The 27,910-nt window shown below is 50.9% G+C and overlaps 2 protein-coding genes across 7 annotated transcripts; both read left to right on the top strand.

The window, feature by feature from the left end:
* The first annotated feature begins 50 nt into the window (after positions 1–50).
* On the top strand, positions 51–16,633 carry PGPEP1 (pyroglutamyl-peptidase I). Of its 4 annotated transcripts, none has more exons than XM_075175246.1 (5): positions 51–111; positions 3,498–3,550; positions 9,079–9,195; positions 9,711–9,943; positions 10,305–16,633. In XM_075175246.1, exons 4-5 carry the CDS (start codon positions 9,738–9,740, stop codon positions 10,495–10,497), a joined length of 399 nt encoding a protein of 132 aa, XP_075031347.1. In that variant the 5' UTR covers positions 51–111; positions 3,498–3,550; positions 9,079–9,195; positions 9,711–9,737; the 3' UTR covers positions 10,498–16,633. The 4 variants fall into 4 exon arrangements, with proteins under 4 accessions (XP_075031347.1, XP_075031344.1, XP_075031346.1 ...); XM_075175243.1 differs by lacking the exon at positions 51–111 and adding an exon at positions 550–617; XM_075175245.1 differs by lacking the exon at positions 51–111 and adding an exon at positions 1,214–1,786.
* On the top strand, positions 10,800–27,910 carry GDF15 (growth differentiation factor 15). Of its 3 annotated transcripts, XM_075175239.1 has the most exons (6): positions 17,675–18,944; positions 19,193–19,341; positions 21,598–23,609; positions 24,236–25,408; positions 25,513–26,109; positions 26,874–27,910. In XM_075175239.1, exons 5-6 carry the CDS (start codon positions 25,797–25,799, stop codon positions 27,665–27,667), a joined length of 1,107 nt encoding a protein of 368 aa, XP_075031340.1. In that variant the 5' UTR covers positions 17,675–18,944; positions 19,193–19,341; positions 21,598–23,609; positions 24,236–25,408; positions 25,513–25,796; the 3' UTR covers positions 27,668–27,910. The 3 variants fall into 3 exon arrangements, 2 of the variants coding, with proteins under 2 accessions (XP_075031341.1, XP_075031340.1); XM_075175240.1 differs by lacking the exons at positions 19,193–19,341; positions 21,598–23,609; positions 24,236–25,408; positions 25,513–26,109 and adding an exon at positions 10,800–10,889 and having other exon boundaries at positions 17,585–17,759; XR_012677526.1 differs by lacking the exons at positions 21,598–23,609; positions 24,236–25,408; positions 25,513–26,109; positions 26,874–27,910 and adding an exon at positions 19,435–20,893.

Genomic DNA, 27,910 nt, shown 5'->3' with positions numbered 1-27,910 from the left:
ATTGAAGAGCGGGGCGGGAAGCGGTGGCACACCCACAGTGCCCCGCGACGCACGCGCCGGCTTCCCGGCGTCCTCTGCGGCCCCTCCCGGTACCCGCGGATCCAGGCCCCGGTTTGTGCTCCCCCCCAGGCCCCCCCGCAGCCTCCCCGGGGGGAGGAGAGCCCCGCGCGTGGATCAGGCTGAGCGTTTTGTAACGGTTTAACCAACTCCCACCGGGGCCCGCGCTGAGGCGGCCAGGAGCCCTTTACAGCCTCCCGCCAGGCCCGGAGGGCGCCGTTCAACGGTAAAGCGGCTCCGGGCCCAGCCCCTCCCGGGTCGCCCCGAGGCAGCCCTGCCGCCCGGCCCCTCCCGCTGAGCGACTTCCGCCCCGGCGGCGGAAGCGGCTCGCATGGGCCGCTCTAGGCGGCTGGGCGGAGCGCGCTCGGTGGTCGCGGGGGGGCCGCTCTAGGCGGCGGGGCGGAGCGCGCTCGGTGGTCGCGGGGGGGCCGCTCTAGGCGGCGGGGCGGAGCGCGCTCGGTGGCGGGGCGGGGCCGCGCGCTCAGTGCGGGGCGGCGGCGGCGGGACGGGACGGGACGGAGCCGCGATGGAGAAGCCGCGGCGGGCGGTGGTGGTGACGGGTACGGGGCGGCGGGGGCGGCCGGGGGAGCTGTCCGGGGGCGGGGGGGGGGGCAGATGAGGGGGGGCTGTCCTGAGGGGGATCCTGAGGGGGGGCTGTCCTGAGGGGGATCCTGGGGAGGGGGGCGATTCTGAGGGGGACAGACGAGGGGGGCTGTCCTGGGGGGGGGGAATCGGATCCTGAGGGGGGGATTCTGAGGGGGGCTGTCCTGGGGGGGATCCTGAGGGGAGGGGAGATAAGGGGGGGCTGTCCTGAGAGGGGGGCAGTGAGGGGGTAAATGGGGGCTGGGGGGGGCAGATGGGGGGCCCTTTCCCTGAGGTGAGTGGGGGGGTGTAGATAGCCAGGAGCTGGGGAGGGGGGCTGTCCCATCAGGGAGTGACTAAAGAGGGAATGGGGGGGGCTGTACCTTGGGGGGCTGTTTGAGGGGGGCTGTCCCCTGGGTGGGGTGATAAGCGGGAGCCCTGGGGGTGGAGGACAGGGTCTGAGGGGCTTTGGGGAACGGGGAGGCAGGGAGCCTGCTGTGGGGGGGGTTTCAGGAGCTGGGGGGTACATGTTTTGGTGAGGGGCTTTACAGCAGCTTTCCTAACACTTGGCCGGGCAGGGGGGCTTTGGGATCCCCCTCTTCCACCCCTGATCCTCCGCAAGGGTTTGCTGGCTGGGGAAAGAAGGGGACTGAATCTCCCAAGGGGCAGGAAAAGCAATCAGAGCGCGGGGGGGGCATTTGCTCGCTGACCACCCCATCCGGAGCCATCAAGGTGTCGAAGCTGTTATCAAAATAACCCACGCAGCACGGCAGAAGCGCCTTGGGGAAGAATAAGCGAGGGAATGAGAGGCCCCGGCGTCGCAGGCGAGAGCTTGTCAGGCTCCTTTCCCCGGGGTACAAAGGACGAAGGCTTGATTTGTGGGGAAGGCAGTTCTGTGACAAATGGGGAACTCGGTGAAACTATTCAGGTCTCCCCCCAGCAGCTGAAGTTGAGGCCGTTTGAATAGCGAGCGCGGGGGCGAGGGGTTCGTTGTCGTCGACGCGCTGGAGCGGTTTTAATTGGAGGCGAGTGTCTTTGCAGAGAACAGTTGTGGAGAGCGAAGAAGCAGGTGGCAAATTCTGGCTTTCCCAAACCCGTTTCTATCGCTGAGCGGCCGCACTTGGCCGTGACTAAACAGAAAACTTGTGTCAGTAAATACTCTGCTGCTTGCAGTACTTCTCCTCTCTCTTTTCTCCCTGTTTTCAGGGAAGTTTGTTTCTAAAATGCAGTGGTTATCTTGTCAGGTCTACCTGTATTTGATAACCTGTCATCGATGTCGCGTTAAATTCCTTTTTAAAACTAGCAATGGCGTTGTGTTCCCGTTCAGTTACGAGCACGTGCTCGCTGAGGATAAGTATTATTTGTGTGCAATTTCTTTTTTAGAACTCTTTAAGGAGATAATCCTGTAAAGATCTCTGCAGCTGGTTTACTGCTAATGAGCCTTGGAGGGCCCTATTGTGGGTGCAGAGGAACTCCTGGGCATGCTCGGTGGAGTTTGGTGTTGCCGACAGAGTTGCTTGTCTTCTGCGAAAGAGAGAACACGAGGGATCTGTATAGGAGATGAGTCAGAGGAGCAATAGCCCAGTTGTATCTGTGCCAGTTCACATTTGGCTTCAGACTGAGAGGGCTACGTTTGCCCAGGCACCTGTAGAATTTCAGCCTTCCAGTGGCTGAATTGTTAAAGAAATAGGTGTATTTTATTTCTTTTGTAAGACTATTTTGATTTCTTTAGGAATGAAACCTAACAGGTCGCGACTGTTTGTTTCCAGAGAGTCGTGTAGGACATCCCTGACTTGCAGAAACAACTGAAGAGGCATTCGATTATTTGACTTGTTCGCCCGTGCTGCAGTTGTAGATTGTCTTAGTAACATTGGAGGTTTGCTCACAGGAAAACACGCCTACATTTTGATTTTGTGGAAACCTTCGGAAGATTTATTTTGGGGAGATAATCGACATTGGTTAGATTGTAAGAGATCCATCAGCGTGGAGGAGCCCATGCTGTGCAAATTCCTTACGTCGTCCTGTGCAGTATAACCTCAGACTTGCTGTTGATAGCAAATAGAATGTTTCCATTAACGTGTCATATAATATTTGTAGTCCCTCTCAAATCCTTTCACGAGTTAGACAGAATTTATGTCTCCTAATTGCATTAGGCTCATAGGGTAACTCTGACATTTTAAATTAAAGCATATTGACATTGCACCCAGATAAATTGCCTAACCTTTGTGTGCTTGCTCAGGAAAAGATGTTATGGATTACTAGTTAACTCTAAGTTATTCATTAGGAAATTTAGACGTGGTGAGTAAGTATTTTTGATAACGCTATCATAACCTTTGCTGCTTGGTGTAGGTGGGTTGTCAGCAGCGTTTTGTTTATTTCCTCGTAAAGCATAACTAATCCTAACGGAGATCTTGGTGAAGACCTGAGCAGAGAAGAAATATTCAAGGCAGGCTTGTCTGCATTTGTGGAAGCATCTGCTGTGGGCTAAAACAATCAGGAATAGAAAATCCAATAATGATTCTCATTCTGTGACATCGGTCAACTTATCTGTTAATAACAAGCTTTTCTGACCTGGTCAGGAAGGAAAAAATATGCTTTCCCAGCGTCTGTTGGGAAAAAAGAGTTTCTTTTGAGGCAAGCTATTGTTTTCCTTCACAGTAAAAGGTGTATAGTTCAGACATTTCTGTGAAGGTCTTTTATTTAGTACTTGGATGTAAAGTAAATAAGGATTGGGTATTAGAAGAAGTGGGTTTTCTTTCAGGATATATAAACCAGGAGAGTGCAGACCGCTTTGCAACTTAGTTTAATGAAACCTGTAAGGATGACTTCATCACTGTGGATTTTTACTTCTCTTCCAGGGTTTGGTCCGTTTGGAGAGCACGCTGTTAACGCCAGTTGGATTGCAGTTCAGGTAACACGTAACTTCGTTCTTAGCAAGTTAAAACAGAGCCGTGCTGATAACATACCCGTACAAATTTTAGTTTGCAGCTCTTTTATAACTTGTCTTCCCCGTTTATTAACTGAGACCAGTTCGCTCCAGATGGTCGGCTGGGTAATGTTTTATTCACTTCTCAGAAAACAATCCCTTAGCTAGTAGAATTTAATGAGATTGAGTTAATGTAGCTGCGGCAAGTAAGGAATTCATAGGCTCCATAGGTTTGCACGATGTTAAACGGGGCAGGGAGCCTGGAATCTTCCTCTGCTGTAGAGAATTCAAAATAAATAAACAAACCCAGAAGAATTTTTGTGTTTTTCTCTCAGTTCTAGCTTGAATCTGGGCAAGTTGGTTAACCTTTAAGCCAAGTCCTCCACCTGGTAGTCTTGTGGAGTCAAGCGTACTGCAGACTCGTCCAACGTGGGTCTCAACGTCAGGACTCTGACTCCAAAGCAAAGCAGCCGCCGCTGCCTCCTTTCCCCTCGGTTCTTTTTGCGGCCGCCTGCTTTCGGCTGCGGCGGGTGAAGTGGGAGGCGTGGGGGGATCAGGCAGTGTTTACTCCGGAGCCAGCCTCCTCTCTGCCGAGAAGCAGCAGCAAGTGGTCCTTGACTGACGGAGTTGGACCTTGCTGGAGACAGGAGTGCTCGTGGAGGATCGTTGCTCGAGCAGATCGTACGCGCTCGAACAAATCAAGTTTGTGCCACTTGTAGCTGCATATCTGCATGAACGTGTTCCTCTGGGTAACACTGATATATTCACAAATGAGGCGAGAAGAAGAAATCAAACTTTTGCTAGATGCCCGGCTAAACGAAGAAATTAAGGTTACTTGCTGTAAAAACATTAGCTAGGAGGGCTGCCACATTATCCCGCTTCTTCCTTGTTTGTCACTTCTGGATGTGGTTTATGACAAAGCTACTGGGAATTCAAGGGTACCTTTTAGTACAGTTGCCCAGGGAATTAAATCTATTTTTCTCCCCAACACATCTCTCTTCCCTTCAGAGCTCTGAGATTAATATCTTCTTTAGAATGCTTTTAAATTAAATCACAAACTCTAATCAATTACAGTCAACTAATGTCCAGCTGTCTAATGTGTTGGCTGGTATGAAAAGACGAAACCTTTGCCTCCGAGAGCCTTTTGGACGTGAATATATTTGAGTTAGGGTTTGCGCAGCTTAAGTTTGGGGAAAAATGCAAGCTGTGTATGTGGAAAAAAATTGCACATTACTGAAATACAGTAGTGCGGCTAATTGATTTGGTTTGTTCTTACTCGTGTGTGTCAGTTATTGTAAACAAGCTACTTTTATTCTAGAGGAGACAGACAAAAGGGTATTGTGCATCTAGGACAGGAAGAGTGGTGGGTGTTCTGATGTTGCTTACAAAAACAAACCTAATGTGTAATTCCTATAAAGAGAAATGGCGTGTCATTCCTTCAGCCCGGCAGCTCGAGGCACTGATGGCTGCTCAGCTGTGCGGCTGATAGATGAAGTAATCACGTGCATTTTAAATTCATTTTATGGGCTTGGGGGTGTTTTGAGAGTATAAAACTGGAGTTGCTGGTGTGCGATCTGCCGCGTTGGAGCCCATCTTCCTCCGAGTCCTGTTTAATAGCTCGCGCTAGGTTGTAACTAAAAACATAAACTTCCAGGCAGCGGGGAGGATTTGCCTTTCCTTAGCCCGTCTCAGCCCTGAGAGGCCCAGACAAAAAGGAACAGCATGTCTTTGAGCACATGCGAGTTGGGCATTGTGCAAGTTTCAGACAGGGGACTTCATGGAGCTGAGTGGACACAAAGGCGTGTCTGAGTTTCTGAATCCCAGACGGTGTGATCTGCATTTTAATAGAAGAAAAATCAATTAAACAATCTTTGTAAATCCTTCCTAGCTTTAGGGCTAAGCTAGTTCTGGTTTATTACATCTTTTATTATCCTGCATCCCGAGGACAAAATTCTCTGCTTTTCTTTCCAGTCCTCTTTTTGGTTTTATTTGGCCTCTCACATAGAACACGGATACGGGGTGTCTTCCCTCTGACTGCAGTGAATTTCTAGAAGAGCTGTTTGTTTTTGAAAGCTAAACGATTTTTACACGTGGGTACTTTAAATAGTGGCAGTAGCATTCTAATAATGTGAAGATTAAATGTTTGGAGGCTTTTACGCACGGGGGAGAGATTTCCTCTAAATTCAGAGTGAAGAATAGCGTCTTTCTGCTTTCTTTTTTAAGGCTTACAGTAAAAGTATTCTGTGTTAATGTGGATTTGCTGTTCCGTGTTTTCATCGTTTTAGTATTTCATTTGAGGATTTTTTTCAGCTGCCATTTTTGCTTGGGAGGGACCTTCCTTTCAAGAAGAAGTTACTGAAACGGGCTTTCTGCTCCGTGCGTTTTCTGGCCTTCCCGGTGTGACTTGGGTGCAGACACAGGTGTGCCCCGTGGACTGTGAAGCTAATGGGCTCCTGCCTTCATCCCCCTGAAGTGCTTCTGGCTGAGCCGGAGGAGGAGGAGGAGGAGGAGAGAGGTCAGAGTGCGTTTTGACATTACTAAGGACAATTGCTGTCAGGGTGTCTAGACAGACCTGATAAGGATATTAAAGGCTCACAAAGACGACCATTGTTGAGGGGTCAGGGAATCGGTCAAACATGTTCGTTTTTCTATATTTGTCAGGTATACAAGGCTGTGGGTAATAAGTTGTCTGGGGGCCTGCGTACATCTTTATTATTGAATGGAAGCGCGCAAACGCTGTGTTTGGTTAAAAGAAAGTTGTGAATTTGTAAAGCTAAGGTTTAATGCGCCTGCGTTCAGAGAAGGTAGCTGTCACTGAGACGGTGTGGCTCATAAGGCCCGAGGTTTCTTGCTCGCTGAAGATGCTTGTTCCGCGCAGCCGGTAAAACTTTCCGCGATCAAATTCATCTTGAGGAGCTGTTTCACGCTCTTTAGAGAAGCGGTGATGAATTCCTACCAATTAACGCGCTGGAGATCTTCCTAAAGAGACTGACTTGTATTTGAATACTTTCATTTGTAAACTACTTACTTTATTAACGCACCACATAAACCAGCTAACGTTTTGAAGGCAGATTTGTGTAAAGAAGATGTGATGAAACATCACTTAGCATCCATCTCTGGTAATGAATGTCTGTGTGTGCCAGACACTAATCAATACAGCAAGCCTTTAATATCAGACTTGCCCTCAGAGCCAGAGCAAGTGATTTATCATTGTTGTTGCTCATATCTGCTGGTCCATGAAAGTCTTACTCTTGCCTTTGCTGCGTGTTTTAGTAATCTTCAATCTTGTTACACTGTCCGTGGTCTGTCTGTACAAGTGTGAAAGGTTTTTGTTTTCTCAGTAAAGAAACGACTCATGCTGATAACTACAGAAAAAAAGGACACTAAGGTACTGCTCATGTTTATATAGAGGAGGTAGGGTTGTGATGGGGGAGTCCAGAAACCTCAACTTGTCCCCTCCTTCCAACTGTCTTTAATTTGAAAGAATTTTAAACCTAGGGAAATACAAGATTTGAAATTGAGTAAGCTTCGTTGAAAATAGCTAATCTGCACTCCTTAGCCTGAAGTTTGCAAGTACAATCTCTGTGCGCAGGAAAATAAAGCCTAAGAATTGCATGAAAGAGCAGCTCTTGGCTCTGATCAGCGAATCTGAACCTGAAATAGAGATAACTTAATCATTCAAGAATATTTTGAAATGTCCTTTGATAGTTTGGTGGCTTCTGACATTGCTGTTTCTACCTCAGATCCATGAGAACAGCTACAGCGGTTCATGGATGTGAGAGTTGCAGGTTATTTTCTTGCTGTGCATGCAGCCCCTTTGACGTTAGCGCAAGTAATCGTTTCGAGGTTTTGGCACGAGTAAGCTTGCATTTTTCAGCCGACATATGTCTCAGAGGAGAAGAGCAGCACCAGACAACAAGCTTCTGCTGTCTATTAACTTGCGAAAAGCTGGAGTTGGTTCTTCTAACTGAAACACAGGCCTGGCGGTAGAGATGCAAGAGCGCACGGCTCCTTCTGTCTTCAGAGAGAAGGATGCACTTGCAGCTTCTTTCCAGAGGAGACAAAGCTGTGGGAGGACTCTGACAAAAGCTGTTAGCTTTATGGCATGTACAGTCACTTACCAGTCTTGAAAAGCAGCTGTAAAGTTTTTCAGAGTGCCAAAAAACATTGTCTTCATCAGAGGGCAACTTGATCTGAGTTAGATGCTGTTGGAACTCATTAAACACGATGGCTGAAGTCGCTTTAGCTGCTGGAAAAGTGCCTCCCGGTGTAGACTTGCACAAGGCTCCTAGGTTTGTTTTTCAGAGGCTTCAGACCGTGTGGGTGTATCCTTCCCTTGAGTTCTTGAAAGTTTGAGGGCCCTGAAAGGTTTCACTTCTGAAGTCCTGTTCTGGGCTAAACTGGTAAAGTCTGAAGTACCAAATGAGCCTCGAACTGAAGCCTTACTGGCGAGACTGGAGTGTGTTGAAGCGGAGGCCAAAGAAGAGCGAGGGAGAGGTGTCCAGGACCATGGGGTGTATGTAGAGGGGACTCACAGTGTTGGGATGAAACAGTGTGCTCTCCAGTCAGGTATACTGGGGAAAAAAAAAGATCTTTCCTCTTCCCTCTGGCTTTAAAGAAGTCTGTGCAAGGTGTTTAACTGACACTTTGTGTTTTAAAAGGTTTAAAGGAAATTGGCTAAGTTTATTGCCTGGATATTTGGGATGTTTTCAAGGCATGGCTTTAGTTAACGTTATAGAGGGAGAAATAATTTACTGCGTTAGTTGAATCTACAATGGTAACAGCTCATGTTGCAAAATTAAGTACAATATATTAGGTATAGGTAAAGCTAGCGATGGAAACCTGTTTTACATTTTGGAAACAGGCTGTATTGTATTCCAGATTCTGCCAAAATAAAAGTAAGACAAATATGTCGAGGAGGGTGTGCCAGCGTTGCTTCAGTTTCTCATATGAGGAGTGTTTGCTAATATTTGTGGAGACTCACAGGCACAGAATCACCGCCTGGTAGTACTGTCACCTAACCCTGAGAGCTCTTTATCTGGAAACAAATGTGGATTTGCTCTCCAGGCCAGCAGTCCTGAGAGAGCACAGATTAGACAATGACTATAATCCTCCCAATTCTACTTTCTCTACGTAATATCTAGTTCTTTCAAGAAGTGAATATGACTATATACCTCTCTAAGTAATGTAGCCAACCTTTCTTTTGAGTGTGGGTGTTGCTGGTAACTATTGTCAGTTAAATGTTGATTTCTTTGTTATACACACATCAGAGCAAAACAAACGGCCCTGTGGGTGAAGACTGTTAACGCAGGTGGGGAGATGCCTTTGTTGTTCCCCATTATGGTGTCTTTTTTTTTTTTGCAGTGCTGTTTACAAGGTCATACAGCCTGTAGTGTAAGCTGATGTTAGTCCCTCGCAGCAGACCCACTCTGCTAATAAACTTTCCAGAAGTATATCCTCTGCTGAGCTTGTGTCTGACCATCTCGGTTTTGTTTATTTCCCTATGTTCTTAGGAGTTGGAGAAGCTAGGACTGCGAGATGATGTGGATCTGCACGTCTATGAAGTCCCAGTTGAATACCAGACAGTGCAAAGGCTCATTCCTGCATTATGGAAAAAGCACAGCCCACAAGTGAGTGAGTAAAGGGAGGAGGAGAAAAGACAGGGCAAATGGTTGAAATCTGTCATGGTTACAGCAGTGAACATAATGTGAAGTCCCATTTTTAATGTACGTTCAGACGGGTAGTCCCTCACTAGATCTTTTCCTCTGTTGTCGTGAGAACACCTGAATTTGTAGAATTTTATAGCTCAGAATAGAGAGCTCCAGTTAATGGGAGCAGTTGGTGTGAAGAGGCCACTGCAAAGGGCTGTCTAGACAGCTCGCGGTTAGTCTGTGCCACCTGGGCTGTGAATGTGCCAACGTTCATTTTCACCCTGATTAAATTACAATTTAGGCCAGGAGAGGGTGAAACAAGAAGAATTGTTCTGTACTGGACTCACGAGTTCATTGATAAAATGACTTGTTACTGTGATATTCATGCAAGAACTCCTGTAACAACTCCATCAGTCTTTAACTGGGAATAGCGGGCTGTTGATTCTCCACCGTTTGTATTTTGGTCGATCTAACTTGTTTCTTTTCTCTTATAGTTGGTGGTTCATGTAGGTGTTTCGGGTATGGCTACGACTGTAACTCTGGAGAAGTGTGGCCATAATGTAGGTTATAAAGGCTTAGACAACTGCCGTTTCTGCCCAGGCTCTCAGTGTTGCATAGAAGGTGGCCCAGAATGCATCGATTCCATTATTGACATGGACACGGTTTGCAAGAGAGTCTCAGCACTGGGGCTGGATGTCACGGTCACTATATCTAAGGATGCCGGCAGGTATGGGATGCCAGTGATCGATGGGGAAAATAGGCTCATACTGCAATGTACATTCCCTTCGTGCTCAACTCATGAGGCCCGTACAATTCATACGCTTTTCACTTCTCATGGGGCTGGCAATACCACCTATTTTTTAGTGGTCACCCAATCATCAGGGGAAAAAGAGAGATCTTTACGTTTCTTTGTCCTAGATCTGATTAAAGCAATCACACAGACTCACAATACCTGGCCTGTATTCCACTCTTTATTGCAGGAGGTTGCTGCAATGCTGAATGATAAGAATATACAGTTCCTCCTGTCCTGCAGTTTGCACGCTGTATTTGTCACTTGTTGCTCAATAAGCTCTATTCTTACGTTTCAGGTACCTCTGTGACTTCACTTACTACACTTCCTTATACCAGAGCCGCGGGAGGTCAGCTTTTGTTCACGTGCCTCCGCTGGGAAAACCATATACCGCAGAACAGCTGGGTCGGGCACTACAGGCTATAATAGAAGAAATGCTTGATGTGTTGGAGCATTCCGAAGACAAAATCAATTGTCAGCATGAACACTGAAAGTGGGCAGAAGCTGTCCTAGTATTGCACTTCCAAAATTTTCCCTGCTACTGAAGTACTGGGGAATACGGTCTGAAACGTACAGACCCAGAATTGGAGACTTCAAAAAGGAAAATTCCACTTCTAGAAGTTGACGTTTTTTGTGAAATGTGTGCATTTCAGCCTAGGCAACAAAGGATTCAAAATCTCTTCGTTAAAACACCTGCAACTACTCATTTCTGAAGCGACTGAAGTGTGCGTGCTGTGCTTTATCCAGAGCTTATCTGTCAGCCACGTGACAGCTACTGACCAGTCTCATACAGCGCAGATGGAAAGTTCCGCATCTGGACGTGGCGTTCAGGTGCAGGGAATTGATAACCCAGTCTTCTAATGACTAGTTCTTAAGTTGAAAGGTTTGCTTTCGCTTTGTTTTGGTTTTTTCCTCTTTGGCCCGAATTATAGGTTATAATGTAAAAGTATAACTGCAAAGACCTGGAATGGTGTGGGTTTGTCTGTTGTAAAACAGCGCTTGGTGGAGACGAGGAGTCTTCGAAATTGCTTTGCTGAAATGGAAAAATAGGCACTGATTTCTCACCCCACATTATCCAAATATTTGTAGGGTCTCTGTAATGTGCTGGTTAACTGGTAGCTGCAGATAGAAGGGATGTGTTTTGGGTTCCTTTTGTTGCGGAGCAGGAGATAGCTCTTTTTTTTTTTTTTTTTTTTGTTCACAGTATGAGCCTAACTTGCGCCAAATATTTCCAAATGTCTTTTTTTATTATGCTCTCGATGCCACCTTCCTCACTCAAGTCAACCATATACCTCCTGTACAAAACACATTGTTTCTTATGTGTATAAAACAAATCATTAGCGGTTAAATAGCTTTGCTAAAGGCCACTTTCTCCGCAGGAGATCTTTATCCTAGACTCTTGGTGCTAGCTGTTATTTTAAGGTGAAGGTTGAGTAATTTATAACTTCCTTAGTTATAAATTTTCATTCTTGTTAAAGGTTAAAAGAGTAATGTTTAACTTAAATTTGAAGTTGCCACCTTGATTTATTATAGGCATAAATATGCAAACATGCAGATTCGAAGACATTCTGCCAAATCAAATCTAAAATCTTAAACCTATTCCCACTGTCTGTTATCCAGAGGCAATTATCTGAAAACCAGGAATTCTGCTTAGAATGAGTATTCCGGGCTGCTTATTAGTGTCCCCCTCCCAATGGGAGGGTACAAAGTGCTGCTTCTTGTGTGAACTCTCCCAGTAATTAATTTGGGGAAGTGTACATGCAGGTTCTAAGCAGGACTTTAGAAGTGGTTGACGCTGGTCGTGCGTGTGGGTTTGCTTCCAAATGACAAGACTCCAGCGAAAGACAGATGACGTTACGGTGGGAACAGACAGAAAATTGGTAATTGATGAGCGGTAGGTCTCATTGAGGGGCCATTTAAATGAAGAGGTCTGTGATTTGATTCTAATACTTTTACAAATATATATATATATATAAAAACCAACATTTTGAACCATTTTAAAATACCATTATTTTAATTTTTCTAATTATGAATGATTCTGCTATAGTATCTCTCAGTGAGAGCTGCCATTAACTTGCTGTTTTCCAGTAGAAGTCTAGTGACAGAGGAAATACCACTTCTCCTTGTAACCCTTGAGAGAGGACGAAGACTTCTGCAGTTGTAATAACTTTGCTAAGGGGACCTGTGTATGAAGATTTTTGGATAGACCTCTGGTTTATCAAGGAAATTACCGCTGTATTTGCTATACAGGCTTTCCTGATCAAAAGAGTTTGCCTTCGAAGTAAACGTTCTCTTTTGCATTCAAATACGAAGTAGCACTTGTCAGATTGTCAGCAGGCAGGCAGACTTTCTGATTAGTAATTTATTATATTTAATATTTTGTTTAATATTCGTGGTTTGACACATTTTTGCAAATAGTTGAGCTACTTATCTTGTAGGTTTATTCCTTTATTTGGTAAGAAGTTTTTGTCATCAGTGTATCTTAGCTGCTAAACTTTTAAAAGAGTGATTCACGTATTCTGCTAAGTTCGGCAATTGATTTAAGTAATTTTCAGTAATGCTATTTAATTTACGTGTAATGTAGTTGTGAATAAAACGGGAGTGGAAGATCAACAGTTTAGTGAGGCGGTAACAAAAAAACGACCGTGGAATCGAAGCGGCCGCAGGAAGGGCTGGTTGGACCAGCGATGCCCGTGGAGGCCGTGCGCGGAGAGCCGGGGGAAGGTTTGGAGGCGGGTCGCTGGTCAGGCTCTGTTGGCGCTAAATGTCTCCAAGCGAGATGTGCCCTGTCTGTCCGTGTCTGTCGAACGTTTATGCTTCCTTCGAGCGTACGAGCCGGCAGCCTTGGAGATCCCCCTGGATGTGGCTGAGGAGGAGTGGCTCCAAATTCAGGGGCAGGGAAGGTAGACAGCAGTGGCTGCGTGGGGAGAACGGCTTTCCACGCCAGTTAGCTCTGTGGAGTACGTCCCGTTCGACACCGATAGATATTCTTTCTTGGGTGCTCTCTGCTGTCCAAGGGGAAAATCTTGAGCCAATTTCTGTGACTGCTGTTTGTCTAAGGACTGCAGTGGTTGACCTTCTACGTGTCAGTGTTAAAAATCTCATTTTTGGAAATACTTCGCTTTGGGCGTCACTTCAAGCTGTGCGTTTCCTCGTAATCTGTTTTTGTGAAGCTTCCATGTGACCAGTTTCTTAGAAAACATAATTTATTTTATAATCTTTTTGGGTTTTTGAGAATTAGTCCTCAGAGATTGTATTTGTAAAGGGTGTCTTGGTGGTAGAGAAATTTTGTATAGTGAAACTTTTAAAAATGGCATTAAACTAATTTTATTTAATCTGACCTAAATTAAATACTTTTGTTTTTATGAAAGTTTTTTGTTAAATTCATTAATTCATAATGCCTTTCCTATAGGTGCATATTTTCTTTGGAAATACGACGTCAAACTGATGCAGAGCTTCAAAAAGCTGATGTTTTGTGTAATGCTTACTATCTGCTTTCTCTTCCAGATCATCAATAAATAGAATTTGCTAATTTGCACTGACTGGGAGACCTGTTGCCAACCACAAAAAATTTCGTGCTAGTGAGTAAGTGTAGGAAGTTCAGGTTTAGTGTTAATGACTGTGCCTGCAATTTGTAACATGTAGAAGCTGGTAAAGTTTTACAATCCTATGCCTGCAAAATTGTCTCTGGGGATACGCTTCACGGAGAAACGGGGCTGAGAATATTTTGTGTGGAAGAGAGAATTTGGGAGGTTCCACTGTATCGGGTCTGATGTCATTTTATCTACTTGCCAGCAGCTTGGAGTAGGAACTGGCTAGCGGGTTGGTGAAGTTTGGTGATGACAATTTAATTGTTTCAGTTATTAAATGCTGCGGAGGATTTTGAGGAACTCCAGATACTCGTGAACTCCTTCATAATTTGGTGGCACTGATGTTGGGAGATATTTCCTTTGAATTAAACATGGTAATCTACTTTATAAAACACAGCAAAAAGAAACTGTGAGCTTGAAAGTTTCTTTACCTTAAAGACTCGTGGGGGACTTGATGGTCCTTATGGGTCCCTTCCAACTTGAGATATTCTATGATTTTATGATATGGTTGAAGGTAAACACCCACTGTACAGAAGCTATTTGTAATTTTTTTGGCAGCTTTTGGAAAGGATATCAAGATCTGTAAGATCATATAGAGCAGTTCACGCTTATCTGGAGTATTTCCCAACCTGATTGCTTCCTCCTAAACGTGGCAGTAGTGGGAAAGGATGAAAAGGTCATGAAGATGGTTAGAGGTGTTGAGTGTGGTTGTGACATGAGACTGCAGCCAAGAACTGCTGAGCTTCAAGAGTCCTTCTAGGAGGGACCTGAGGGTGTTCAAAAGTTTAAGACTTCATGAAAGCTAACCGGTTGCTCTGCTTTCACCCTGAAGAGGAGGGAAATTCAAAGGCAAGGTGTCCAGAGTAAATTTGAGATAAATGCTTCCTGGCTGACTCCTTGCAGAAATCGAGAAGGCGTTTGCATGCAGCATCGCCTTGTGAAGCGTAGCCTGATGTGTTGGGTACTGCCTGCTGCCCGCAGCAGGAAGACAGACTCATCGAACCAGGGCTCTGATCTAACATGTCAACTTGTCTTTATCTCCGTAGGGTTTGTACTGCACGTACCGTGGTAAGTCAGGTAGGAGACTGTACCGTTTGTATTTACTTACCTAGATGGTCACGCTTAGATGTAGCATTCAAACTCTGCTGTGTCTCTCACTGCTCTGCTGGTTGTGCAGGCAATATTGAACCTTTTAGTGCCTCAGTCAGCTGGCAAAGGGGATTATTCCGGGCCACTGTCGCGCAGTGCCGTGCCTGGAATAAAAGCCCGAGAGCTTCCAGGCCTGCAGACTCACAAATGGACAGCACAGACTCCCAGTGTTGTTATTTTTGTTAATGAAAAGGCTAAAAAAGTTATAATCTGCTGAAGTTTCTTCTAATACTCAAATAATCTTCATTTGATTGAGTGCGTGATTCGTTGACCTCGCGGTCAACGATGCGGGCTTTCTTATGAAATGTATAAAAGGAGTTGCAGTAGGAGGAACTTCTTAAAACCAAAAATGGGAAAACCATGTAAATGAGTTGAATTGGTAATTCCCCACTAACACAAGAGCTAGCGCTAGCCTAAAGCAGCGATTATGGTCTGACCATGTTATTTCATGGTTTAACTTGTTGTGACTCGTGCATCTTTTTTAACTTATAGTGTGTTTCTAACTCTCTAACCACGCAGCTGATGCTCAGACACTAAGCTACTTTAAGAGTGAGTGGTAGTGTTTGAAAGCTGACTGGAAACCAGTACGTTTAGATGTAGAAAGTACACTTGTGTGTTTTGTTTTTTTTTTTTTTAATTATGATTTTCAGATTTCATCCTGCAGTGCAGATGATAAAATTGTCAGCAATTAATTTGTACATACTTTCACAAAGTAACTTCCTTCCTCTTGTCTCCTTTACTTACTTCAATACGCTATCCGCTGATATTTTAATGAGAGAAATTTCAGAGTTGCGAAGGCTTTCTTTCAAACTGTATCTGTTGGCTTGGATAAAATACCCCTAGTCGATACCATAAGTACACATCTTGACGTAGATGGATTTGTTATTTTTGCACCAGAAACCCTAACGTTTTGCAGTATAAAGTGCACTTTTTCTTAAAAAACTTGTATTCATGTCTGATTAGTGTCTTATGTGATGAAAGTGATATTCTGCCAAACCTCCAAAGCTGAGGATATTGTTAATTCTTCATCGTATTAATTGAAACCTGAGATCCGCTTCTGCTCAGTCTATTTTAAGACAAAGTAGAGAAGAAAATGCCTCCCCATAGATAGGAATTAAATATAGGAAATGAAACTTTACACTGCCCTTAAATAAAACTCTGTGCTACTTAAATACACGTTCAGGTTTTCTATTGCACCAGCTTCTTAAATCGCAAATGTTTACTTTGATTAAACAGGGAGTGCCTTGTCCTGTGCTGGGCTCACTTTTGGAAAGCAGAGCGGTGGTGATGGGGACAGATGAGCCATTTGCACATAAGGTGGGTGGAAAGACTGGGCTTTCGGCACTGGGAGAAACTGAACTTGTTCGGTATCCCCTTTATCCAAGGATGCTCTTCAGAAACTGCACTGAATTGAGTTCTCGAGGTTTTCTGACACACACTTGGACCTGACAAAGGAAAAAAGAGAGTATTTGCTACTTCGTTGTCACTCTTGGTTAGGTTAGCCAAATCTGTGAGGGTTATTCTGTCTCTTCTTTAAGGTGACGTGTTTTGTTCGGACTCGGTTATGCATGTTACAGCATCACTCAGCCCCTCGGGTCCTCCGTTCGTTCATTGTGGTGACATAAACAGTTGTCTGTCTGGGTATCTCAGGTGTTGCCGATCTCGTGCTTATCAGGACTCCTGGAGCTACAATTCTAAATCTGTTGGGGCTTCTGTTTTTCTCAGTGTGTTCTTGCAGTGCCTTGTAAAACCAAACAATCTAGTGTGTCACAAAAGGGCTGTGTAATAAAGAACCGTTAACATACTTTCAGCTTGCTATTGCTAGACTGGACTTTGTAACTGAAAATTTAAACTGATGTTTCAAAGTAAATAAAGAGTTTAACTCTGACTCCTGGTGTTCTTTCACAGTCGTCGGAAGAAGTCATTTTTAAAGACGCCTTTTGTGGGGTGGTGGTTACATATCAGCGATCACAGGCTGACCAGGTAACAGCGTATTTGGTTTTATGCCGTTCCCTAAGCACCTGCTGCTGTTGGAGATGAGGCCGCATGGATCCCCTGCCCTGTCCCACGTGGCTGTTTTTCGGAATGGGAACAGATGCTCTCTAGGCTCATTCTCTTAGACCTCAGCTGCATGTCTTGGATGTTTGTGTCATTTTATTCGGAAGAGTATTTGGAAGTTTTATCTTGCCATCATCTGTTACGTATGTGTGTTTCCTTTATCTTTATGTTCTTTCTTTGTACTTTGAGGTAAATTTTTCCAGCCCTCGCTTAGACCACGTAGCCTTACGGAGCAACAGACACCCTTCTAAAGAGAGTGCTGCACTGAAATATTTATGCAAAAATTGTTCAGCATTACTGGTATTAGGGTACAGAGGAGTGGGGAGTGTGTCCTTCCCCTGGTTCGATGAAGACTCTGAAGCGTGCAGCAGCACGGTTAGTTCTCGAGAGCCTGTAATCCTGAAAGCTTTGGGGAAAAAAAGCTACATAACCGTTTTTCTTTGCAAGGTTTGAGAGTTACCCATTTCACTCCAAGCTGGGTAATTCCAGGAGGCAGTGGTGAAAGGATCTGATTAGTAACTCCCCTTGTACGTTTCTCACACCAAAAACACCAGTTCTACTCAGATTTTTTTTTTTTCAATTGTCATTATTCACGAGGAAAGGCTTGATAAAAGCTCTCCCTGGGTCTTGGAGAGTGGAGTTTGGAGCCACGGTCCTCCAGTGATTGGAGTTGCCTCTGTGCATCCCAAGCTGGAATCGGGACAAGACTAACTCTGGTTTTGTCCCACCCATGGCATTACTTCAAACAAACGAAAAATAGCTCTTCCTTCTCTGTTCTTAGATGAGGTACCATCTCTACGGGCCAGCCTGCGCTTGTTGGTGCCTCTGGGATCCGCAGCGGCTGGAGCACGAGTGTCAAGAGTATTTCTGCACGTCGGTAAAGAGAACGCTGAACGGGTGTGAGACTCGCCTGCGAGCAGGTCTGGCTGCAGCCATCTCTTCCGAAGACCAGAAGGGTAATCGCATGCTCTGGCAGGGTTCAAAGAGCTTCCCAAAGCTTCTTTGGAGGTGTTAGTGTGCTGCGGGGCCAGACATGGTTGCTTTCCTGGGGAAAGGTGGTAAAGTCTGGTAAAACTTTGGGGCGTGCCAGTGTCAGATGCATGAGGAGCTGGCGATCACAGCTCGTCCGATTGACTTCTTCGGTTTCCTTTTTAGCTTGAGTTTCGTAGCCATGTCATGCAAAGTCTGCGTTGCCCGGTTGACCCTAAATCCTTTCAGTCTTTTCCAGATCTGTCAGTTAATGAAGTATTTCTGCTTTACGCACCCTTTACTGTTCTCACATGGGTTTAAACGGCAGCAGCAGTTCTCCCCCTCTCCATAGACTTAGTCTTGACCAAAGGGGATTTCATCCCCGCCTTGTGGGATGCAGCAGGCGACCCCTGGCAGCAGAAGTTGCTGCGATTCTGAAGCTGGCTTTGATCCACAGGCTGCAAATCCGTCGCAGGTTTCCTAAGCCACTTGGGAACCCGCTGTAAGGCATTTTCTAGCCAGATTTCTTCTGCCACGCTTCTCTTCTGGAGGAAGAGCTTCCTCGAGGATCGTGGGAAGATGAGCAGCATGTCTGGAAGCTGCTGGGGTGCACCGAACTCAGCACCACTGCGTGCTGCTTTCCTTGAGAGCAACCCCGGAGCTCTCCCCGTCTTCCCCAAGAGCATCTTCTTGCCTCGCCGGGCTGCTTCATCGCTCTCGGTTGAGTGCTGCCGGAGGCTGGCTGCCACGGCGGCTGCTCCGGTTGGGATGTGATGCAACCTGGCTTCGGCCGAGGACAGGCAGAAGCCCTGTGTTGGCTGCTTTCAGGCTGCTACCCTATTCCTGCTGCCACTGGTCCTGACTGGGAGCAAACTGGGGTGGCGGGGAGGACTGGTGCCACCAGATGGTGCTGCCATACAGCCGGACCGTGCACAGCTTCACCCCAGAGCCCTGGACTGGGACAGCCTGAAGGTACAACGCTTCAACAGCTTCAGCTTGGTCCTGAGGGCTTCTTGTGGTCCTGCCTTTCACCACCTCTGGTGTTACAGCGGTGGGAGAAACGAGGCGTCACCAGTGAAGGAACAGCATCGGGTCCCTGCAACACGTGTGGAGCTTGCGCTGAGGATGTTGTGATTCAGCGTTGACCCCTCGCCAGCTGCTCCGCGGAGCAGGTTGGATATTCATCACCGTGAGGCCCGGTTTTGCTAAGACGCTGGTAAAGCCCAGAGCCAGCCCAGCGTACCGAGGGCTCGGGGAGGTCACGCAGTGGTCCCAGCCCAAAAGCTGTGCTGTGAGGACTTGCCGTGCCCCTGGTCCGGAGAGTTAAGGGTGGTTTGTGACTGGAGGGGGGGATCAGAAAGGAAAACTTCATGGTTCTTTTTGAATCTCTGCTTTTTCTGTCTTCTTTTTCGTGTCCTAGCTCTGGGAATGTTTCTGCCCCAAGCTGCCGTGGTGATCTCGTTGAGTTCTCCAGCCTTTTCTTGGAGCACTGTGGTGTTCTGCTTTTGTGACACTCGCTGATACCCAGCGTGCGATGGGCACCGGGGAGGTTTGAGATCTTCCTCAAAGGTGAGCCAGGACGTGTGCTCCCCAGAGAGGCCACAGGCTCTCCCGTGAGCCACCCCCTGATGAAATCACTCTCATTTTAATTTGCTTTATAAGGTGATAAGCTTTTCCTGCAAGGCGATGTTTCCAGAGTGATGTCATGCTGTTGGGTAAGCCCTGTGTCAATGAGGTCGTTTTTGCAACCGGAACTCTCTGGAGGGAGAGATTGAAGGTTTCGCTGGTCGGCGGCGAGGAAGCTCATCGCAGAGCATCCCGCTTGGGTTTCTTGGATGCAGATCCAGAGAGCTGGGGAGATCTCTTTGGTGGACTGGCTCCTCATAGATCTTAATCTGAATTCTTTCTAGTAACAGCCTGGTCTGTTCCCCCTCTTCTTCCTCCCCTACTCCTCAAGCCCTCCAAACCCTTCGTAAATGAGGTGGGATTTTTGGGCAGCGTCCATCTGGCAGGCTGCTCGCCCTCCGCGTTTTCCCGGCTTGCAAATCAAAGCTGACCTCAAGCAAAGGTGCTGGAGAGCCCACCCTCTCTTACAGCCGCTGCTGAAGGGCTCCCCAGAGCTTCAATCAGAAACTCGCAGCTGCGGATCTGGTGCAGGGGAATGGCTGGAATTTCCTGCCCGCTCGGAGCAGCCCTTGCTGCCTTCGGTGGAGGCATGTGCGGGCAGGTCCCAGGTCAGGGTTTGCTGCCTCTTGCACCCTGGGCTGGGTGGCTGGGGATGGACAGGCTCCCGGAGCAGCGGAGAATTCCCGGTATGCGCATCCCGCGCCAGGGATGATGCTCTGGCCAAGTATTTCCCCACGGCGGAGCTCCTCGCCGTGGCATTTCAACCACGCTTTTCTTTCCCTGCTGCTGGGAGGTGCCTCATCGTCTGGCTCCAGCCTTCCAGGAGGTATAAATGGATGTTAACACCTACCTCTGCTACAGGTTGGGGTTTTCTTGGCCGGTTCCCAACCAGCATCACGGCTCAGGCCTGGGGGAAAGTCTCTTTTGCTGTTCCTCGCCGGCTGCTTCCCGCTGCGGTGGATGCTCCGGTGCGGGAGCAGCCGTGCCCTGTGTACACAGCCCTTCCCCACGTCACGCTCCGGTGACTAATTCCCTCTTGACGGGCACATGAAGCCCGCTCCATGCCCGGGTTCACAAATAAAGGAATTTATTTCTCTTGGAGGTTAGGCTAACAGCAACCTCGCCTAATCCTTCAGCAGCTTTCCTTCTCACGCCTCATCCAAAATTGTGCCTTGCGCTTAAAAAACCATCCAGATTTTTGAAATCCTACGGTTTTAAGGAGCTTTCTGGGTTGTCTTTCCCTTGTAGCATCTCCTGAGGCTTTACTTGGTAAAAGAGATGCTGCTCTGGGATGTGCCTAGGTTGGATTTGATCTCATTCATCTATTTTCCCCCCCTGCTCTGGATTGGAAAGCTTTTTGGAGGACAGATTTAGAGTTCATCTGGGTCCCTCCTGAGCGCGGCTTGGAGCCTGCATGAAGACAGGTCCCCGGTTTGAGCTGCAGCTTTCGCTTTGCCGCTGCCTTGTGCTTCGCTTCTGGGCTCAGCGCCGCCATCCCGAGGGATCACGATGCTCCCGAAAGCCTCGGCCTGGGGGTACCTGCTGGAGCTACACTAAAAACGGAGGCAGAGGGCTGTTTCAGCACGTCGGCGTGGCGAGATGCATCCGCCTTTGAGCAGAAAGAGGCTCACACCATGGAAAAGCTTCTTTTTAAAGCTGCTTCTCAACAACCATCGCTTCCATCCTGCCCGGACTGAGCTTGTTGCCTGCTGCCCGTGCAGATGATGCTCTCAAGGCATTATGCCATATTTATGTCTGCCGAAGGGGAAATACCATTGCAAGCTGTAAAGCACCCTAGCCGGAGGACAGACCCTGCTGTCAACCCGTCTGTCGGGTGAGTCCCGAAAGGGACCAGGAAAGATGCTCGTTGCAAGCGGAGAACTTCCTCGTGCCGAAAGCAGTGCTGTAGGGAAGGTGTTCGGGGCAGCGAGTGGGGATCTCTCAAGCGAGATTTCCATTTTCGGCAGTTGGATTGGAGTAATTTCCTGCTCTGCCTGGGCCGAGGCGGCTGGGAATTTAGGTTAATCGTTGACCCCGGGTGCAGTCGAGGCAGAAACATCTCTGTCCAAGTGGAGCAGAAGTCTCATTTTTGGCAGATGCTGTAAACTTGCAGCAAAGGAAGAAAAATGTGATTCCTGCCACAACGGGGCAAAAGCTGCTTTTTGCTCACCTGACCCATCCTGCTTATCTTTTATTTAGAAATGTCTAAAGGTCAAGACAGCTTCCACTTCATCATGACAGCGCAGGCAAAACACGGGATGCGGCTTCCCAAACATGCCACGCTGGCAGCAGAGCGAGAGCCCTCCTCTCCCATCCCGCTGTGCCCATTTCCAGACCTGGAATGAGACGGGATGGGACAAACCTTCTCCATGACGGGACCGATGGAGCACCTCGGAGGCCGGCTGGGTTCCTCCCCTCCACCGAGGGTTTTCTCACCCCAAATTACTCCTGGAAGTGCTGAAGCTGCCTCCGACCACCAACTTCCCTAGAGACCAAGCCCTAAGGGCTGCTTGGAGCTTCACGTGGTGGCAGCAGATTGGGGAAGCCGTGCTGCTCTTCCCTTCTTAGCCCTTGCCTGAAAAATACACCATGGGAAAGTGTTATGTGCCTGGCTTGTGGTAGTCTGCAGAGATATCCCCCCTCCAGCGTCCGACTTGCTCAGCCCCAGTGGTTTCGGGGAGCGCCTGAGGTCCCGTAGGTCATGGGGAGCACCCAGTTTGCCTTGCAGAGGGGTGCTCTGGATGATGGGGTGCTGTAACCTCGCTCTGTCGATCCCGGGGCTGCTGCGCACCCGTTCCCGGGGGGCTCTGGCTTTCATCGGAGGCTCTCGGCACCTTTTCGGGAGCCGCTTGCCCAACAGCCGCAAGGAACTGGTAGAGCGAAGATCTGGAGGGCAGCACTTCCCCTCGTGCCGCTTGCGATAACGAACGCTACAAAAATAACCGGGGTTTCTGCAAGCGCGCGTGGGCGAGCGGCTGCGGGGAAGTTTTGCGCTTTTCGGGGAATGGAAACCCTCCGGAGCCCCCTCGCCCGCGCTCGCCCCCGTCGGCCTCCCCTCACCTTGACTGGGGGAGCTGCGGGGGAGCGGAGCGGGGCCGTCCCCTCGGGCACGACCGCATCAAGCTGGGGAGGCAATTGCATCCGAGGAGCTACGAAGCCCCGGTTGTGTGGGGCCGGTTTGGGGCTTCTCCCGCAGTCCTGCACGGCGCCGGGAGCTTCTCCGGTCCCGCTCTGAGCCCTGCTCGAGTTGGTTTAAGTTCAAGGCTGCGGCCGGCTTGCGTTTCATGGGGAAGTGACTAATGTTCATGTTTCCCTTCTCGTTTCTTTTGGTGTTTAATCTCAGCATTTGCAACCTGGCTTCTTTCCCTGGCGCTGGCTCAGCTGGGAGCTGTGGGTGGCTCTGGGAGACGCTCGGGATGGCAGCGAGCATCTGCTGTGTCCCCCACCGTGCTCCTGCCGACCACCTCATGTCTGGAGGGGGAGAGAAGGTGAAAAGATGATTCACATCTTTCCGGGCTCAGCAGTGCACACTCTGAGCTTTCGCTAGACTTTCTAGCAGCCTTTCCAGCTGCTGGTCCCCACGCGATGCTTTAATCACCAAAATCCCCAGTTTCTCTCCTGCTCGCTGCGTGCGGAGGAGCCACGGCATGAGGACATCAGCTCCTCCTCGCCCTCAGCCCCTGTCTCGGCCCCTCCGAGGTCCACGAGTCCCCGGCCACCTGCAACCCCATGGCCAAGAGCTCCTATAAATCGTGGCTCTAGATCCGTGCCAGGTAGGTGAGGGCTGCGCCGCGGTTGCACCTTGCCGAGGGATGCGGGCGGGATGCATTAACCGGAGAGGAACCTGCATCCCGCTGGGAAGAGGCGTTGCATAAATCTGACCTTCTGATGCAAAAGATAATGCGCTAACGGCCCAGCAAGGACCGGAGGAAACGTGGGATGCTGTTTACGCACGGGGCTGGGGCTGTGCAATCGCATCTTGCAGGCTGGTGAGGACACGCTGGGACATTTCATAACAGGTCGCTCGGCATTCACAACCGCTGCTCTTAAAACCCAAGTTTTATGGCTGTTGCTGGACTGTAAATCTCCGACTTCCACGGCTGGCGCCTTTTGGGGGAAAACATCCGGCTTCGGCAGACTTTGATGCTCTCCAAGCGTGGGCCACCGTGCGTCACTCGTGGATGGGGCTCGTACCACGCAACGTGCCTACGGTTAGAAAATTCATTGCAAAAGCAGAACTGCAGGATTTAGGGTTTTGCCGGGTCTTGCTCAAGGGCCGGGCAATGTGATTGCTGGTGGGTCAGGGCCTCATCCTGTATCTGGACACGCTGCGCGGCTCTGATTTGGCTTTAGACAAGGGCGTTTGGCACCTTGCAGATGGTGGAGATGCTGGCGGCCGGGCTGGCGCCTGCCGGGGACCCGGAGACGCTCGGGGTGGAGCGGGGTGGCGTGGCGGTTGTGCCCTGGGGTGTTCCCCGGCGGTTTGTGGTCCTCCTGGGGCGATGCTTCTCTGCCTTCTTCCTTGAATTGGGGGGCTGAAGGGTTACAACCACCCCACCTGATAAAATCCCCAGGAGGGGGGATCCGAGTGCTCTCGGGAATTCCTGAAGGATCCCACAGCTCCAGCGGGAGCAAAAGCCCCAGCTCAGGAGCCAGCGCCCGGACCAGCTCCCCGCGGGAGATGTTCTGCGGGGGGGCTCATCCGAGCGCGTCCCCTGCCCGGCTGCCGGAGGGACGGGTGACGTGCCACCCACGGCAGCAGCGGGACGGTGAAGCGCTCGAGATAAACCCGGCCCGGAGGTTTCCCTCTGAGTGACGCGTGGGGTTTCTTTCCCAGCTGGAGGCTCCGGGCGGAGAAAGGCAGCGTGAAAGGGTGCGAGGTCTCCGGGTGGGCTCCTCCTGCCCCTCTTCATCCATCCCTTGCACGGATGGATCCAGAGCAGGGCAGAGGAGCCGGAGCCGGGGCGATCCCCTCCACGTGATGCTGCTCGTGCTGACAAACTTCTCCTTTCCCACGTTTTAGGGTGAAACATTTGGTCTCGGTTTTGCCTCGGGCAATTCCTCGAGAAACTGGGTGAGAAAGGCAGGAGTAACGCCGGAGCCGGCTCCCGAGGAGGAACGGAGGGTAAACAGCCGTAAATCGCGGGATTACTGTGAGCACGTTCATCCCGTGGTGGAAGCGCAGTTAAAGACCAGGCGCTTGGCTCAACCTCAGGACATTTGGGAACGGCCTCGCCTGCCCCAGCCGGCGCCGGGGGGGACCTGCCCGTTGCCTCGTCCGACCGGGGGTTTCTCATCCCTCTGCTCATGGTTTTTTGGTCAAAACACCCCTTAGGAGAAGGCGAGAGACGGGTGGTCCTGTGCCGGCCTTGGTGGCTTGTTCCCACCGTGGGTTTTCTCTTCCCCGGCGTGCGAGCAGCCCCGCTCTGGCACGGCGCTTCCCACCGCATGTGGCCCCGCTGGCCCCGTGCCACCGGCGTGCCTGGCTCCATCCCGACTGCCTTCGGGCTGCCCAGGGGTAACGTAACCCCGGCCGCGGTTGCTTCAGGAGGGACCGGACCCGGGGCAGAGCCGTCCCCCGGCCACACCTGCCACCGGCTGCATGGAGGAGCCGCTGCTGCAAGCCGGGCTGCGGTGTCGTCAGCCGGTTTGGCGGGACAAGGTCCAACGCTGATCCGCTCCCTCCTCCATCCATATGCCGGCACGAGCCAAGCTGCCCAGCCGCCGCTTCCCTGCTCCGCTTCTGCTTTGGAGGGGTTTTAGGGAGCGGGCAGCGTGCCTGGCTCAGCCCTGGGCGATAGCGGGGACCCATCTACCAACGGGGACCCGCACGAGGCGAAGGATGAAGGCAGCCGAGGATGCAGGGATGGACAAGCCGTGCCATGATGCCCGCAGCGCTCGCCTGCCTGCACATCATCCTCTCCATCACCCCCCGCCACCCACTCTGCCACCTCCGAGGCCATCGGACGTTGCCCGCGGCCGCTTGCTGCTCGCCGGCGGGGCAGGGGAGGTGAGGGGGATCCCCCGGGCCGTGAGCTGGCACGGGGAAAACGGGGGGTGGAAGGGAAATGTTTGCGTTGGGGAAAAAGTATTACATAGTTTTCATCTCCACAGCTGCAAACCAGCTTGCAAATTGCCCAACTCCAGCCCCATCAGAGCTCCCGTATGAAATCCCAGGCGGAGAGGAGAGATTCCTGCTGGGTGTTTACTCCGGCGTCACCCGCCGGCAGCTGGGACGGGGAGGGGGGACGGAGGGCGGGCAAAGTTCGGCTCCTATAAAGTCAGATCTGGTCCACTTCATTCATCCCCTGGGCAGCATCGCCGGGAGCTGCACGTCCAGCCTTTGCGCGAGAGGTTTTGCGAATAAATCCCCCCCGGGACCGCCGGCTGCCTGCGCGATGCCGAGGGTGCTGCGGGACGTGGGGGCTGCCCTCACCTGCCTCCAGCTCCTGCTGCTTCTCGCCGGCGTGGAGCTGAGGCCCCACGCGTGGGACGAGGACGGGCTCCAGCTGGAAGCCATCAAAAAGGGGATCCTGGAGCGGCTGGGGATGCCCGCTCCCCCCGCGGTCCGGCACCGGCTGGACCAGGAGAGCATCCGGAGGGCGCGGCGGCAGTACCAGCAGAACGTGGCCGAGCTGACGGGGAACCGGAGCCGGGAGGGGGAGGGAGCCGTGCCCGGGACCAGGCGCCTGCATCGCCTGAGCCCCACGCGTAAGTGGCCGTGGCTCCACGCACATCCCACGACCCTCGTCCCCCCCGGACACGCGTGTGTCCCTCAACGCGTCCCCGCTCGGGCACGTCAGCGCGGCTGCCTCGGTGTGTGTCGGGACATGACCGGGCATGAATCGCGGTGGCCGCGGTCATCCTCGCCCCAGCCGCTTCCCTTGCCCCGGCAGGGGGAGGAGCCACCGTTTCCAGCTGGTTTGCTTAAAAATGCAAAAACCAGTAAATTTGGGATGAAAGCGCTGACCAGCGCGGTGGCGGCTGCGGGTGCTCGGAGCAGGGCTTGAGCCAGCTTGGGGGCGAGCGGAGGGGAGGGGCCGTCCCTCGAGCCCCCGCTGGCTGCTCCCTGCGCTTGGGGGTTTAGCTGGATCTGGGGTGATTTAGGGGTTTAGCTGGATCTGGGGTGATTTAGGGGTTTAGCTGGATCTGGGGTGATTCAGCTCCTGCTGCTTGGGCTGGGGGGACAGCCGGGGCGCAGGGTGGGGGGGTCACCCCGCCGGGTCCTGGGGCACCTGCTGCGGCACCAGCTGCCGCCCCTCGGCGAGACCCTCAGGCCGGGGTCCCCGGGGACGGTGGGTCCCAGGTGATCCAGGGTTGAGGATGGAGCCGGGTCTCGCCGGCCTCGGCATCCCTTGGGATTTGGATGATTCCCCGGAGGCGGCGCTTTGGCTGCCCGACAGGAGCTGGTCACGAGCCCTGGCTCGCGGATGGATTGCCGGCTCTTACATCAGCTGTCCTCCCTGTCCCCGCAGTGCTGCGCCGGCCGGACGTCCCCCGGGGAGACCAGGACCCCCGGGGAGAGCGGGACCCCCATGGCCCCTACCGCTACCATCTCATCCTCTCCCGCACCCAGGCTTTCCACCGGCAGCTCCGGGTGGTGCAGGCGGAGCTGAAGCTCTTCAAGCAATCGCTGGCATCCCCCGGCATGTCCCCGCTCAACGCCTCGGTGCCCCCCCACGTCAGCATCTACACGCTGGGGGGGGCTCCCGGGACCCCCCGGCTCCTGCGCAGCCAAGAGCTGGACCGCGACGCCCCGAGCCTGGACCTCACAGCGGCCATCCAGCCCTGGGCTGCCGGTCCCGCGGACACGCTGCGCCTGGAGCTGGCCTTCACAGCCGACGTCTCAGCCTTGCTGGCCACCTCGGGGGGTGAGACCTTGGTGCTGGAGGTGGAAACCCATGAGACCGCGGGACGGGCGGCCAGGAGAGCCCGGGGGCTGGAGGAGGAGTGCGGGAAGAGCGACGGGAAGTGTTGCCTCAAGTCGCTCAAGGTCTCCTTCCAGGACATCGGCTGGTCGGACTGGGTCATCGCCCCCAACAGCTACTACATGAAGTTCTGCGAAGGTTCTTGTCCCCACAACTACAAGCCGGCCAGCATGCACGCCCAGATCAAAGCCCGCATGCACTCCCTCTCCAAAGCCACCCCGCCGCCCTGCTGCGTCCCCGCCGGCTACGACCCCATGGTGCTGATGCACTACGACGGCGAGGGCAGGCTGGTCTCCACCCTCTTCGAGGACATGCTGGTCACCAGGTGCCACTGTGCCTGACGGCATCGCCTCCGGCTCGGACCGGGACCCGTCACCGCGCGGATGGGGCAGAGCCTGCCCGCCTCCCGGCAGCTCGGCACCCCAAAAACCAGACGCCGTGGCGCGAAATGCCTCCGCACCGGCCCCGGCTCCGCCGTCCGGCTCAGCCCCGGGGTCTCCGGTTGTGAAGCCCCCTCCACAGGCCACAATAACTTATTCTCCCCTCTCTTCCCTTATTTAAAACCATATTTTATTTGGCAGGTG

The sequence above is a fragment of the Calonectris borealis genome, chromosome 28 (genome assembly GCF_964195595.1).
Source record: "Calonectris borealis chromosome 28, bCalBor7.hap1.2, whole genome shotgun sequence".
Lineage (NCBI taxonomy): Eukaryota > Metazoa > Chordata > Aves > Procellariiformes > Procellariidae > Calonectris > Calonectris borealis.
Note: the sequence above shows the minus strand (reverse complement) of the source record. Positions and strands in the feature narration are given on the sequence as shown.